The following is a 16,450-nucleotide window of genomic DNA, read 5'->3' on the forward strand; positions in this document are numbered from 1 at the left end:
GAACCTGTCCAGGGATCCATGGAGGGAGGAAATGTTTTTGTTTTTCCGAAAGCCCTGCTGCAGTGATGCAGTTACCCAAACACAATAGAGACGTGAACAAAAGTTGTATTGTGTCATAATAGTTGATGTGTTGTAAATGTTACACACCTACAGGATGTAGTCAGTGGTGTAGTCTACGACGTGATACGCAGGACTACGCCGTATACCCACTAGGAAAGGCCAAGGATTTCCGTATACCCACTTAAAAATGTGTGAGGATACGTAACAGCGTTTTGTGACAGAACTTTCACTTTCATTCATAAAATTCACCCCGTCTGTGTTACGAAGCACTTGACTTTTGGACCATTGGGACTGGCTATAGCGTATATACCATCAACAGGGGGAGATGTGACATGAAATATGTCAAAATGCAGCACTATCATGCACAGATCAGCCTTATAATATGTCATTTATATATATCCAGTGTTTCCTCTACATGCATTTATTGGTGGCGGGCCGCCACGAATGAATTTCCTCCGCCACGAATTGATTCAGTCCACACACAAAAAAAAAAAATCTCAAAAAAATAAATTAAAATATCTGAACATTTTAGCTGATTAAAATATATCTGATCCTAGATCAGCGCTATAATGGATGTTGACTAAAAGTGCACCTAAATCCACGCCCATCTCTCTGTAACATTCTCTTGGCTCTTAATTAAAGGAGGTCTCCTCTCCTCTGTCTACCCCCCCTTTACCCTTGTCTGTCAATCACAGCACCTCAGACACTGGGGGAAATGCTCCCCTGTGATTATATTGTGAGACAGAATATAGGGTCAGTTATTTCAAAAGTTATTTTATATACGTTTTATCTAGCCTACTATTCCTAAAAAGTAACCCTGATGAATAGTTGTATGTACTGTGCACCTCCATTTGGTGGCGCTAATTTGCCTTTGCGTTAGTTTCATAACTATACCGTGCGGAAGAAGAAGAAGAAGAAGAAGAAAGGGAGGAAGAAGTTGCTTCCTGCCACTCTCACATGTACACACAACTGTGAGATGGAGTCTTCAGGTTCCAAGTTAAAGAAATTAGCTAGCAGTACTTCATCCCAGGATGAGGATCCAGCGCCTGAGGATAAGGAGTTTTGTCTCGGGTTCAAGGATGTGGATGCATTCGTGAAGGTAGAATAGCTGACCAGCGAGTGATACGTCTGTTTCTATCGTGCTCGGTGTGTCTGTATGCAGCGTGTCAAAACGTGGATAGCCAGTAGAGCTAGTGTACTTGCATTCTAAATGTTTCATTATCACATTCAAAGACTGAGCCAGGAACTACAGGCATTTTGCTAAGCGTCTTTAGTCATGGTTCCATTCTCGAGACCAAAGTATCGAGTTATTATTATGGTCCAACGAAAAATCCTCGTGTAAGTACAGTACGCTACAGAAGCTAATCGTGACTTTTCCTCCACAGTATGGACTGGGCACTGTCGTGGCAGCTACCAAGGCGTCTGCCAGTCTACCCCAAGTGGGTGATGAATATGACTTATATCGCAGCTTCCCGGGATTTCAAGAGTTCTGTGAAACACAAGGAGACGGACTCTTACACTGGTGAGTATACTTAAGATCAGTTGTTTGCCTTGAGATTGAGAATCACAACCCCCAAGATGCAGTTACCAACTAACTGTCTCTCTGTCCTCTGTCAGTATGAGTCAGATCATGCAACATCATGGCTGCAGAGCTCATATGAGAGACCGCAACAAACTCACAGGGTTGGAAGAGAGATTTGACTTGTTGATTGATTCCAATGATGTCATTCTTGAGAAAGTGGTAAGTGTCCACCTAAAGCTGGTAAACCACTCTAAACATTTAAATATACATTTTTAGAGACTGCACTTGAGAGACTGCATGGCCAATTGAGCTGAGTTTATTGATTTTTAGGGTATCCTGCTTGACGATGCTGCTGGAGTTAACAGGAGCCAACAGCCTGTCATGCCAGCAGGTTATCAGCCTCCTAAGATTGTTGTGTCCAGCTGGAATCGTAAGGTTGGCAATTTAATCATATGCTTTGAGGATTTTTTTTAATGTCTATGCCTGTTCATAGTGGGTTTTCATAGGGGTTCTTGAATGAGGAAAACAAATAAATGTATTCCTTTCTTTAGCACTGTGACTTCGTTCTTATCAAAGGGTTACTTACAATGACTGTCGTATAGTTCATTTACTAGAGACTAATGTACTTTGTACATTCTGTTGTAAGTCACTTTGGGGGAAAAAGCCTCTGCTAAATGATTTAATGAAATTAAGTTCTGAAAGGTTCTAACTCTATAATTCCATTTTGACTGTTTTCTATGTGTATTGAACAGGGAAGAGAGTCTGGACGTGGTTCTGAGACGTTCCATCTGCTCCATGCCAAGAACGTCAACAGACCCCAGCTGAAATTCCGGGAAAAGGTTGACAATAGCAACACACCATTTACCCCGAAGATCTTCATCAAGCCCAATGCAGTAAAACCACTTCCCTCATGTAAGCTACAGTGACGGTTATACATGGCATCCTTTTCATGACTTTTTTCACCATTTTATGTACAGTGCAACCTTTTTCTCTATTGAGAGAGACAATGAAATATAGTTTGTCATGTAACCAGTGCAAAAGACATGATGTTGTAGACAGTGCATGGTATTACAGTATTATAAGATATCACAGTGGGTATAAGTGAATTAATATAAAAAGTGAATATACATGAGATGAATATCAATATGACATGTACAGTTGAACAGGGGCAATATGTCTTGAGGTATGTATAAGATTAATTAGAGTGTAATTAGAGACTAATATAATAAATATGTTTTGTGCAAACAAGCAATAGTGCAAAAGCTAAATTGAAGTCCTGAATGTGCAGCCAGTAGACATGGGGGGAGGGTACACTGATACTGGGAGTCAATGTTCCTCTTGTTGGGTGGAGGGGGCGGCTGGGAGAGGAGGTGGGGGGGGACTTCGATGGCAGGGAGTTGGGCACCAGTCCTCGGAGATGTGGACACCCAGGAACTTGAAGGTTGAGACACGCTCCACTTCCATCCCATTGATGTAGATGGGGGGGGGGGGGGGGGTCTGCAGCAGAACTCCATGGTCCTCTTCTTTTGAGGGCCAGGTTGTTGTCGGCACACCATACCGCCAGGTGCTGGACCTCCTCCCTGTAGGCCGACTCATCATTGTTACTGATCAGGCCTACCACCATGGTGGATGTAGTTGGGGGTTTTTTGCTAGAAAAAAACAGCAATGTTGCACCGGTTGTTATTGATGTCAAATAAAATGCTAATGTATCTATGTTCTTCTCTTTCCGTTGCAGATTTCACCAACAAACACATCCGTAAAGAGAGACCAGAGGATTTGGATGTTCCCGCTGCCCTGGCTGACTTCATTCACCATCAGAGAACTCAGGAGCATGTGGAAGACATGTAAGACATGCTCAGTTTACCTTCTTTGTCTAATGTTGACCTTCAATTACTTTTTATTTGAACTATTTACCATTCGGTCCCCTTAGGTTTGCTCACCCATACCAATACGAGTTGGATCATCTGTTGTTGGCAGAGAGTTTGCTGTCCAAGCCTGAACCTCACGTAAATCATTTGACATCTTTTTTGGTCTAATACTATTAACTAAATGAGTGTTTTTCTCTCTTCATGTTTTGACTCAATTAGATTATCAGACTCAACACTTGTTGTGTGCCTTTTTTTCAGATGTACAAACCACTTGCTGAGACCAACTGCTTGTTTATAGACACTCTAGGGGACCTGGTGGCATTAAACGAAAAATTGGTCAAGACGTCTGTGTTTGCAGTAGATCTAGAGGTAAAGGGGTAGAGGGCTTGAGGTCTGTTGACTAATTTCTTAGGGGAAATAACATTTACCATACTTCTGATACTAAAAAAATAGAAAATACATGGCTATGTTGGCATTAAAAGGGCCAAAAGATGTTGTACAGGTGCATAGTCACAAGTAACTCTAATGTTCAACTTTCCACTGCCTTGCACTTTGTTAAAAGTACAACTGAACAAAAACAAGTAATTGATTTAGGGATAGCCAATGCCAGTCCTGAATGCTTTTGTTTCACCACAGCACTAACACACTTGGCTACGCTGTAGGTTAGTGAGCTGTATTTATACTTAATACATTTTGTAATATAGAATTCATGAAGATGCTGTAAAATATGGCTTCATTCTTCATTGCAATGTATATGCTTTTGCCTCTATTAACTACAACAGTAGGCCTCTATCATTGCCTCTTCAAAAGCTTTCTATACATCCCATAAAATGTCTTTACCCCTTCAAAACAAGTCTTTTCAAAAGAGATGTCGATCTTATTGCTAATATATGGGTCGATATACAGCTATCATACTCTTGACTACAATAGACTTATTGCTTAGCTCACATTAAATACTTCCATTTAATCTCAGGTTAAAACAGTAAACACAGCAACTGAATTGACAACTGAACTCTTTTTGCCAAAGACAACTCGTGGTTGAATGTCATCAGCCCAAGGCACAGTCTTTCTAGGGTGTTATTTATTGTCTTAATGGCATTTTCCCCCTTTGCCTATCTTTACTCAATGAACAAATGTGTAAACTATCAACCATCAAACATTTGGTAAATCAATCAACAATTCCTAGAATTCAGTGATGTTTATTGAAGCTTTGCCTTTGACTGTCTAAATCTTTTTCTTCTCTCCCAGCACCACTCATACAGAAGCTTCCTGGGCATCACCTGCTTGATGCAGATCTCAACAAGGGACGAAGACTTCATTATAGACACCTTGGAGCTACGCAGTGATATGTACATATTGAACGAGGCTTTCACAAATCCATCTATTGTCAAGGTAATTCCTCACTTTGCTTTACCTGTTCTATTATACAGTGAAACTTTATGGTCATACAAATTGTGCCACTAATTAGAAATGATGCTTTTGAAATGGGATTGTTCCTAAACAGGGCAGTTGACAAATAACATTTGCTTGTTTTTCAGGTTTTCCACGGTGCTGACTCTGACATTGAGTGGCTACAGAAGGACTTTGGCCTCTACGTTGTCAACATGTTTGACACCCACCAAGCTTCCCGCAATCTCAATCTGGGCAGGCACTCTCTGGACCACCTGCTGAAGCTCTTCTGCAACGTAGACTCTGACAAACGCTACCAGCTGGCCGACTGGAGAATACGGTAATGCAGCTACTCTAGAGCAGGACTGTGCCAGCAAAGCTGCTTCCTGTGAGAAAATCCACAGTGGTCAATGGTAGGGGTGTAACGATACATCGATTCACATCGATGCATCGATTCATTGACTAACGATCTGATTACATCGATGCAATGTAAAAACATCGATCTATATCGTCATCTTATGCGCGCAGAGAGAGAGAGAGAGACTTGAAAAAGATACGAATGTTTTGCATTTTTGATGAGAGACAGTAAGTCTGTCCCTTCTAATATATATTTTGGAACATCTCTCTAAACCAGGGAAGTTCACATACTCGCGTTCGCAATGACTTCGCATTCACCGTGTGTGACTGTCTAGTGTTTCTCAACCCTCTCCTCGGGGCGCCCCAGCCGCTCCACATATTTGATCTGTTCCACCACCAGCACACCTGATTCAACTAATCAAGTCCAAATCATAATTGCTTTGGACTTGATCAGTTGAATCAGGTGTGCTGGTGGTGGAACAGATCAAATATGTGGAGCGGCTGGGGCGCCCCGAGGAGAGGGTTGAGAAACACTCGGCTCCACTTCTCGGCTCCTCCTCCTCTCGCGTTCGGCAATCTCCGGTAATCTTCGGAAATGTTCGGCTTGTGTGAGTGCGTCTAATGAGAGTGCGTCTAACGGGAGTCTAATGGGCGAATACATTGACCGTTTTGGACACCAAAGATATTTTTTAACATCTACTCATCGAGGCGAATCCAGTCAGACCAATATCAGACCTGCTGGACGTGTGTGACACGTGTGTGGACGTGTGTGTGTGTGTCTGGATGTCTCTCTGAACCTGTGTGTGTGTGTGTGTGTGTGTGTGTGTATGTTAATGAGCTGTATGTTAATTACCACTTATTACAATTGATAATTGTGTTAGATTGGCATATGATATCGCGTCATATCGATCATATCGTCATATCGATCTTGAATCGAATCGAATCGAAATCGTATCGTGACTGACATTGTGATATCGTCAAACATTGTATCGTCATACAAACAAATCGATATAATATCGTATCGTGATGAAGCTGGTGATTTACACCCCTAGTCAATGGTTCATTGATTGTTCACTCAATACTGTGGTTAATATTAGCCCACCTGTAAACAAAATCTGATTTTATTGAATGGGTTGTGTAATTTTACTGTAGGCCTTTGCCAGAGGAGATGTTCCATTATGCTCGGGCAGACACCCACTACCTCCTCTACGTTTACGATCGGCTGAGAGTAGACCTGTACGAAAAGGGCAATGGGCAGCCTGCCCTGCTGCAGGTGGTGTGGAACAAAAGCACAGACGTCTCACTGAAGGTACGGTTGTAAACTGGGTGGCTCATCAGATTGTTAGCTTGTCTCCCAAATACCCATCACACATTGTTAAGATGCTCATCATGTACCTCTGTGCAGAAATATGTGAAGCCAATTTTCACTGAGGACACATACCTGGACCTGCTGAGGAAGCAGAAGAGGACGTTCAACACCCAGCAGCTAGCTGCCTTCAGGCTGCTTTACGGCTGGAGGGACAAGCTGGCCAGGCAGGAGGACGAGAGCACTGGGTATGCTGTTATTGTTGTTTTCATTTTCTTGCTTAGGCCACCCTGATCTTCATAGTGTTCGGCTTGAATTCAGACAGTTGTTTCATCACCTTAGTTCATTTCGATTAAACATGCCTCCTCTATTTAAGGTATGTCCTGCCCAATCATATGATGATCAAGATATCTGAGGAACTCCCAAAGTAAGTTTATTATGATAATTCACACCAATCCAGCTGTATTACCCATAATTCAACCACTGTTTCACACAGTTAAGCTGCTAGAACATTCACCTTCTGTCTTTTACCCAGAGAGCCTCAGGGCATCATCGCTTGCTGTAACCCTGTCCCACCAATGGTGCGGCAACAGATTAATGAGCTCCACCTTTTGGTGCAGCAGGCCAGAGACATGCCACTCCTCAAGGTATGACCTGGTCTGTATTCAGCATGGCACAACATTTAGCACAATGTGTTGTTCAGTGCATAGTACTATTCAACCAACTGAACATGCCCAAACCCATGCTCAGTGGTAGTGTTGGCTTCTCTGTCTTATGCAACCAGTTGCCTCAGTTTGGAACATGGTATAACTTTTTGTTAGCAGTGTGGGTGCTTTAATATTGTTGAATGTAGAGGCTCACCAAAGTAATTGTTGAATTATTGGATCAGCAAGATTAAACTTAAAACTATGTTGTTTTTGTATACAGGCTGAAATTGTGACTGAAAAGAAGAAAGGAGTCACACCTATAAAAAAGGTTTGTGAAATTGATTTTATTGATACAAAATCTGCTCTGTTGTATCACTATTTGTTTTGTGATAAATGGCCCTTTGAGATGAAATGTCATGCATTGGTTCATCTTGCAGCCTGAAGTTACCTTGTTTGGTCCTCATGATACATCCAGAGTGTCGGAGAGAGATCTCCCCGACCTTTCTTCAATTGGTAAGCGGATTGCTATCATGAATTCTGAAATATTTGACTGTCAATGAGACCTTAAACTTACCCTATGACTCCACTTTCAGAACTCCCGACCAAACAGGGTAAGCTCTTCTCTGATGAGGAGCAGGTAGAGGTGGACATACAACACATGACAAGTGGGCTCACCGTTTCAGCAAAAATCACATTGTTTGAGGTAATAACTGTGTGTGTGTGTGTGTGTGTGTGTGTGTGTGTGTGTGTGTGTGTGTGTGTGTGTGTGTGTGTGTGTGTGTGTGTGTGTGTGTGTGTGTGTGTGTGTGTGTGTGTGTGTGTGTGTGTGTGTGTGTGTGTGTGTGTGTGTGTGTGTGTGTGTGTGTGTGTGTGTGTGTGTGTGTGTGTGTGTGTGTGTGTGTGTGTGTGTGTGTGTGTGTGTGTGTGTGTGTGTGTGTGTGTGTGTGTGTGTGTGTGTGTGTGTGTGTGTGTGTGTGTGTGTGTGTGTGTGTGTGTGTGTGTGTGTGTGTGTGTGTGTGTGTGTGTGTGTGTGTGTGTGTGTGTGTGTGTGTGTGTGTGTGTGTGTGTGTGTGTGTGTGTGTGTGTGTGTGTGTGTGTGTGTGTGTGTGTGTGTGTGTGTGTGTGTGTGTGTGTGTGTGTGTGTGTGTGTGTGTGTGTGTGTGTGTGTGTGTGTGTGTGTGTGTGTGTGTGTGTGTGTGTGTGTGTGTGTGTGTGTGTGTGTGTGTGTGTGTGTGTGTGTGTGTGTGTGTGTGTGTGTGTGTGTGTGTGTGTGTGTGTGTGTGTGTGTGTGTGTGTGTGTGTGTGTGTGTGTGTGTGTGTGTGTGTGTGTGTGTGTGTGTGTGTGTGTGTGTGTGTGTGTGTGTGTGTGTGTGTGTGTGTGTGTGTGTGTGTGTGTGTGTGTGTGTGTGTGTGTGTGTGTGTGTGTGTGTGTGTGTGTGTGTGTGTGTGTGTGTGTGTGTGTGTGTGTGTGTGTGTGTGTGTGTGTGTGTGTGTGTGTGTGTGTGTGTGTGTGTGTGTGTGTGTGTGTGTGTGTGTGTGTGTGTGTGTGTGTGTGTGTGTGTGTGTGTGTGTGTGTGTGTGTGTGTGTGTGTGTGTGTGTGTGTGTGTGTGTGTGTGTGTGTGTGTGTGTGTGTGTGTGTGTGTGTGTGTGTGTGTGTGTGTGTGTGTGTGTGTGTGTGTGTGTGTGTGTGTGTGTGTGTGTGCTTCAGCCCATTGGTGCTTTTCTCAGATCTGCCTTGTCTGTTAGAAATGTGAATATATGTGGATTGGGAACTTAGTTTTTCTCTTCTTGTTTTGAAGGACGAGGACCCAATCAAAGATCTTGGTCAACTCACAGTGGCACAGCAGAAATCCTACAGTGTTATTGAGTCTTTCCAGAACCCTTTCCGAATGGTAAATGTGCTGCCACCAATCATTATGCTGGGTAACCACGTTTTGTATTAAATAAACAAATGTAGATATTTTCACAATTTGAATGGCTGATATTTGTCCACTTATTTTCAGTATCTACCTTCGAACAACATCCACTTCTCCAAAAATGCCAAGTTTGACCCCTCATCGAAAATATATGAGGTATTTGAGGATTTTCATTCATGAATCCAATTAAAAATGTATGTTGTGACAGAAATAATACCTACTAAGATGGTCAGAATGATCTTGCACTGTCAAACACATACCCACGTCTTGCTCTTCCATGTGCTTTACATGTTTATTTTCCACCTCTTGTGAACAGATCAGTAACAGATGGAAGCTACAGAGTGTTGAGCAACAGCAGAAGGAAGTAGAGGAAAAGCAAAAGGCTAAGGAACAGGCAAGGGCAGCCACAGGTAAGGTGTCTATACAGTGTATTTAATTCAGATTCACTGCAACCAATTCCCAATAAGCCCTTGAATGTGGTACAGTGAATGAATAAGAAATGCTTGCCTTTGTTGCGCTATATAATGGTGATGTTTCTTGTCCTTCAGAGGAAAGAAAAAAAGCAAAACAAAGCTACCAGGAATCACTTCAGAATGTTGCAACTGTGCGCCAGCGAGCTAAAGTGAGTAATGTTTTCCTCACCTGTTTGCCAAGTTTGCTTTTATTAACGGTAGACAGTCTCTATTCTGTCCATTTGCAAACACAGTTAATGTAGGTATTATAATATAGGTACATGTACATAAACTCTTGATCATAATGTTAGGTAACATGTTTGTATCTGCTTGGTAATTTCTGCCTACCTAAAATGATCTTTGTATAACTATGTAAATACATAGTTATAGTTATACTTAACATAATGTACACTTTTTAGTCTTATTATTTCATTGCACTTATCCCTTTTTTTCCCTCTTTTTTTTTACATTTTCATCAGGAATCTGCTAAAGCAGGAGGAAAGAAAAGAGAGAGGGTTGTCAGTGAGGCAGGAGAGTCGACCCCCAAACCCAATAAGAAACTCATGAAAGCTGCTGAGACACCCCGTGAGGACTTGACTCCACCTCCAGCTTTCAAACCCTATGACTACAGCCAATCTGATTTCAAAGCCTTTACTGGTATGTATATTAATCTTCTTTGATTGTTTACATTCTTTTTGGAACTACGGTTAGGCAATACTATTCTAGAGGTGGTTTATGCCCGTGGAGATTCATTCACACCCCCACACATTTTGTATGACCTTTCTTGTTGACATTCTGTGATCAAAATAAATAACTCTTCTTCTAGGAGCCAAAGGAAAGGATGGTTCACAGTTTGATCCAAACAGACAAGGAGAGAAACCAAGGAAAAAGGTAACATTTAACCCTAATATTGTTTCCATCATCACAGATGTATAAACGTTTAGCAATGTGAAATACTTCATTTATTGAAAATATATATTATAGATATTGAAAATCGCTTGCATGTGTATTTAACAAATAAGCTAAAAGTGAACTTTTTTTCTGTAGAAAAACGCAAAAGCAAACGCAAAAGCATCCAATTTCAGTGCTGCCAACAGAAGTATGTCCTATTTGGCTGGAAAATCTGAAAGGTAAAAAGGGTAATTATTTGTCGTCAATACATAATGTCCATTTTGTTTTAAATGATGATCAATGATTTGGTTCTTTTATTTTCAGAGGATTCTCTCATAACTGGCCCAAAAGATAGGTCTACCCATCAATTACTTTTTTTCTTCTTTTTCTCCAGAAGGGGGAAACATACATTTTCAAAATGTTTAATTTTTGCGGATCTATATCTATTTACCCTATGTAAATATAACGGTGCACATGTTTTTATCTGTAACCAAGAATAATTTACATAACCTGCTTATTACAAGATTACATTAGGCTACAGACATTTAGCAGATTCTTGTGTGTTGTATGGAATGTGTGCCATATGTAGTCTCAATAAAGTGACTGTAGAGAAAGAAAACTGTGTTGTCAACTTGTTGAGTTGTATGTCTGATGTAGCCTAAAACCAGGATTGTAGATATAATTGTACCCCAAATACCATTATCAAATATAGAGAATATTCCTTTAAAACCTCTCTCATTACAAACACTAGTACTACTACGGCCACCACTATTGCAGCGAATACTATTACCACCATCATACATACCATTACCACTGCACATTGGATACATACTGTACATAAACTACCTCACTGTACATAGCTCATAACTGTCTATACATCTAAACTATACTGATGTTTACAATACTACCTCTGCACATACTGTGTATGACAGTTACCTATCTCTACCCTTCTGTTCTATTTATATCATGCCCCTTATATCACTATTTGCACTTTTGGTTGGATGCTTAACTGCATTTTGTTGTATAGTACTTGTACTCTGCGATGACAATAAAGTTAATCTAATTACAGTACATGAACGCTACATAGAAATACTTCTAAATAGCAACTGAAACAAACCCAGGAAGTTTCTTCCAGAGCTACTCTGACCGGTGCCCCTGCCTGCCTGCCTGCTCACTCTGTATCCTACAGGACCTTTCACGTGGGCGCCTGGGCGGCCTGAAGTCAAACAAACTTCCACTGAACCCGCCCCTTCAAAGAATACCATTGGTCAATATAGATCATTTTCTGACGTCAGTGAATTGCCATTCGTTAAAGTTATGCGAATTAAGTTCGGTGGTAGATTGTAGAAAACGCCCAACGTGTCATTCAGTTGTTGCTGGTATACTGACATAGTCACGTTGCAGTTAATGAAACACCAACAAATCAGTTTTTTGGCTCCATAAATCTCTGCTGTGTCAATAATAATGGATAGCATAAAAGACGGATGGTTCACAGAAACATGTACGCTATGGCCGGGGCAAGCGATGAGTCTTCAAGTGGAAGAGGTTCTTTACCACCAAAAATCCAAATTTCAAGATGTCATGGTTTTCAAGAGGTCAGTAGCTAGCTGTTTAATTTGGATAACAGTTTGTTAGCTTGGCAGCGTTACATTTAGGCTTTTTTATTTTGTGTTTGTATATGTCAGCTAGCTACACTGGTTCACTATGGTATCCTCAGTCCCTGACTTGCAAGCTAACTTTAGCTAGCTAGCTAATGACAGCCTATTATTAGCATACTAGCTCTTACCTACCCCTCTATTCAAGCTTTAGCTAGCTACCAATCACATGTTAGCTCTATCTAGCTAGCTCAGTATCTATCTGTTTCAATCTGACACAGGATAAAAACTATATTGTATTACTAAGCTACATAGCTATGCTAGCTTGCTAGCTAACCACGTTTTCTTCTAGCTGTTATCTGACATGTCAATAGGTACTGACAACAGGCAAACCACCTCCTTCTGTTCTGCTTGGGCGACTTGTTTGCTAGCTAACATTGATGTTGTGTTGATGAATTACACATCTTTCTTTATTTTCAGCAAAACCTATGGAAATGTCTTGGTGTTGGATGGAGTTATTCAATGCACAGAGAGGGACGAGTTTTCCTATCAAGAGATGATAGCCAATCTACCCCTCTGCAGTCACCCTTCTCCTAAAAAGGTATTGGCCTCCCATGATGCATACAATGAGAGTACCTGCAGTATTTGTCCAGTTTTCAACCTGGTGTTGTGTGAACTACTGTTCTTTATGTCTTCTCATTTGTATTGTTGAATTCATTTTTCAGGTCCTGATTATTGGTGGGGGAGATGGTGGTGTGCTGAGAGAAGTGGTGAAGCACTCGCTTGTTGAGTCAGTGATTCAGTGTGAAATAGATGAGGTGGGTGCTCGTGAGTGGAATCACTCAGAAGTCACTTCTCATTCTGTTTAACCAGCCGTTCCAGTTTGATCAGTAATGTTTTCTTATCACTTCTCCCTTCAGGATGTAATCAACGTGTCAAAGAAGTACCTCCCTGGAATGGCAAAAGGTTTCTTCAGTCCCAAACTCACCCTGAATGTTGGAGATGGATTTGAGTTCATGAAACAGAACCAGGATGCTTTTGATGTCATTATAACAGATTCCTCAGACCCTGTTGGTGAGAAACCCCTATGCAAAAATGGTTCATTTCCTTACACTTTATTTGTTTATCAAGTCAACATTATATTTACAGAGAGGTGTTAATATAATCCTGTGTCCTCAATTGTCTGTTTGCTGTTGCAGGCCCTGCTGAGAGTTTGTTCAAAGAGTCTTACTATCAACTTATGAAGACAGCCTTGCGAGATGGTGGAATTCTTTGTTGTCAAGGTAACATATCTGCTGACGCCTGCAATTCTGTCTGATATTTTTATAACCCCAAAAATGACGACATGTACAATTCATAGCTGTGAAATAACATTTATACGGTAGCTGTCACTGTGGTATATTAGTAGTAGTTGTAATACACCAATTTCGTTTTTTGCCCATATAAACAGTGATGGATTGCCAAGAGATGTTAAAAAGGGAAGAGTGGTATTCCTGTGGCATTTCAAATGTGGCGCATTTGCACCTGCTGCTACTCTGCTGATACTGATATCTCTGGCAGAGAAGAGTCAAGTTAAAATGTACTGATTGATTGCTCTGACATAAGGTGTAAGTGACTGTTACTCTGAATCTTAAGTTCATAGAGACTGACCAATAATTCTAGTCAGGCATAGGTCTGCCACTCCTGTAGATGCAGTGGTGGTGTATTCGGCCTCTACCTGACTAGAGGTGTCCTGTGATTCAGCTCAGCAATTTCACTAAAAGAGCCTACGCATCTCGACTTCCTGCCTCTTTCATTTTGAAGTTTGAGTGCAGTACCCTATTGAAGTGAGGCTTTTTTTATTTAGCCCCAGCCACCTATACTTTGTACCAGCCCAGGTGCATGCCCACATTTTTGCCTGACTTGTGAAATATTGATGTCTTTCATGAATTTATGAAGAACTGTTCAACTGTAATTTATCAAGGCACGATAAGTCTGTCTCTGCCTACTCTTAGAACAAGTTAAATTACTGAAAGGGAATTGACTAACCTTTTTTTTATATGCCACTGTATTCCTAAGGAGAGTGTCAATGGCTCCATTTGGAGCTTATAAAAGAGATGCGGACCTTCTGCAAAACCCTATTCCCTGTGGTGGACTATGCCTACTGCACCATTCCCACTTACCCAAGTGGCCAAATTGGCTTTATGCTGTGCAGTAAAAACGCTGTGAGTCTCGATGTTTCTCCCCATTTGTGTTATTTTTTGTGTTTTATTGCACACTTCTTGGTGTAACATTACTAATTACAATCAATGAGTTAGCTAACTAGACTTTGTCAATGTATGTCCTCTTCTTTTTCCAATATTCATGTCCTATAATCCTTTTTATTGAATTTTATATTAGCAAACAAATTTCAGGGAACCAGTGAGAGATCTCCCAAGAGATGAGGTGGAAAGTATGAACCTGAAGTATTACAACCCAGACATTCACAGAGCATCGTTCATCCTCCCTGAGTTTGCAAGAAAGGTCTCTATTCAAACAGTGTTCTGAATATACTTATGGAAAATGTAGCAATACAATATTTTCGTGGCCTTAATCTAAAATTGCGGCCTGTATACCCATTACCCATACTATATCTTAGTTGTAATTTGTCTTTCATTTTTACTCTTAACAGGTACTGAGTGAAGCATGAGTGACAACAATGGACAAAATGTAAATCCTTGACCTGGCTCTCTCTGAAAACAGAAGCAACACTTCACAACACAGCTGTTGCACCATGCCACCATCTTTGTATCTCCACTGGGGAGGACCTGGTGAAGACTTGCTAAGGATGAAAACTGGATAGACATAACATTCAGTGGGGATTTCTGGGCTTTGCAGAGAGACCATATTAATTCCTTCCAATGCTTCCTTCCAGTCTTACAAACCAATTGTATTTATTTGTTCTGTATTTGTTTCTTTTTTTTTCTATTTTTTTTTTGTTAATGTCTGATTCTTTATGTTAATCACCTCATCAACCTTTAGTTTTAGAAACTGGGTGGGAATTGAGGAAAACAACATTTTTAACTTACTTTTTTGGGTAATGTGATTTTAACAGTCAATATAAGTATAGCTTAATCGTAGTACATACTTAGTACAGTACTATGACAATAATACCTCTTTAAGATTTCAGTACAACATTGACATTAAGGTACCCTCAATTGCAAACTGCTGCATGTCCAACTCACTGTCAACATGATTTTGGCTAAAAGAAAATGATACAAACTCATAATTTGTCTCTCAATTTCATCAAATCGTGCTCGAAAACATTTCATGATAAACCCAATAGTGCCTGCATTCCGTAAAAGAATAAACAATTTGTTGAGGTGGTTTGTATCATAGCGTCCCTACAGGCAGATATTGGTGGTATGTTTTTATATTTAATAAAATGATGTATGGAAGAGCTCAGGACACAAGAGTGAAGAACATTTCCCCTCTATAAAATCATCAGAATCATTGATTGATTACCATCTAATAGTTGATGATTTGAATTAATTGTCTATATGGCAGCATAGCTGTTGAGTTGAAGGATTATGTGAATTGAAGGATTACTGAGGGAGTATACTGCACATAAAATTAGTTTAGTGCATTTAATCCCTTTCTGATTGGTTATTTCTGTATTTTAAAATGGTACTACCAATATAAAGTTGTTGATCTAGTATAGAATTCACCCAGAATGTCAAAATTATGGTATTGATTTATTTTTTTGCAACCTCATGTGTTATGAACATAGCTGTTGTGAAATACTGCCATCTATTGATCTCCATGGAGTGCGTTTGAGCCATACCTCCTAAATGAATCTGTCAAAAGAAAATGGTGTTAAACACCTAGTATTGAGATCATGTTTTTATGATAATTATGAACTATAATAAATCAGTGAGGTGAACTGGATATCTGACTTATTTACTATCAGTCACTAAGGGATGATATAAGATGCATGCCTTGTTCTCAACATGAGCAATAAAAGGAGAAATCTGCACTGGCCTACATTTTAGTTCAGGCATGATGGTGCAATCATCCACAATGCCTTGTTGCATCAGTGGGGTGCAGCACTCAAAATGTTGCTGATGAATCTGTAACATATTGAAACTGGTTTTCTATCCCACTTGATTTGGTTGTGTCCATTGCAAATTGAACTAGTATTAGGTTGACATGACTCCCACAGTATAGAGAACTGCCATATACATATGATACTGTCATGTTCTCTTATAATTGTACACAATGGGGGGAACCCATAGGAACCAGGTTCCTGGAGTGAACTTGTTGGTTTTAAAAGAATGGACCTACTTGGATTCCCCTTGTGAATTAATTACATTTCGCCACTGTACATAATATATCAAAATTGGCAGTGTTCTTAATGACACTCCCCCCAACTTTATTCAAAACACTACCATGGCCACTAGATCATTTCTGTTGAATGTGTTTTCTTAA

At 40.5% G+C, this 16,450-nt stretch overlaps 1 protein-coding gene across 1 annotated transcript; it reads left to right on the forward strand.

The window, feature by feature from the left end:
- Positions 1–1,024: 1,024 nt before the first annotated feature.
- On the forward strand, positions 1,025–15,926 carry srm (spermidine synthase). Its single transcript, XM_080534543.1, has 32 exons — positions 1,025–1,159; positions 1,446–1,582; positions 1,678–1,801; positions 1,913–2,017; positions 2,335–2,494; positions 3,318–3,426; positions 3,513–3,588; positions 3,709–3,819; positions 4,699–4,842; positions 4,989–5,179; positions 6,349–6,505; positions 6,602–6,750; positions 6,879–6,929; positions 7,038–7,149; positions 7,430–7,477; positions 7,587–7,662; positions 7,743–7,852; positions 8,950–9,042; positions 9,154–9,222; positions 9,383–9,476; positions 9,615–9,688; positions 9,998–10,175; positions 10,345–10,409; positions 10,566–10,648; positions 11,855–12,004; positions 12,485–12,605; positions 12,730–12,822; positions 12,925–13,078; positions 13,204–13,287; positions 14,063–14,208; positions 14,384–14,506; positions 14,655–15,926. Exons 1-32 carry the CDS (start codon positions 1,037–1,039, stop codon positions 14,670–14,672), a joined length of 3,528 nt encoding a protein of 1,175 aa, XP_080390669.1. The 5' UTR covers positions 1,025–1,036; the 3' UTR covers positions 14,673–15,926.
- Positions 15,927–16,450: the final 524 nt, after the last annotated feature.

This window comes from Nansenia antarctica (assembly GCF_963989245.1).
Source record: "Nansenia antarctica genome assembly, chromosome: 6".
In the NCBI taxonomy this organism is placed as follows: Eukaryota; Metazoa; Chordata; class Actinopteri; order Argentiniformes; family Microstomatidae; genus Nansenia; species Nansenia antarctica.

Excerpts from the sequence above, each read along its gene's own strand:
- srm (XM_080534543.1), top strand. The coding sequence starts at position 1,037 with ATGGAGTCTTCAGGTTCCAAGTTAAAGAAATTAGCTAGCAGTACTTCA. Across the intron at positions 1,160-1,445 it reads ATGTGGATGCATTCGTGAAG|TATGGACTGGGCACTGTCGT; the intron begins GTAGAATAGCTG and ends TTTCCTCCACAG. Across the intron at positions 2,018-2,334 it reads TGTCCAGCTGGAATCGTAAG|GGAAGAGAGTCTGGACGTGG; the intron begins GTTGGCAATTTA and ends TGTATTGAACAG.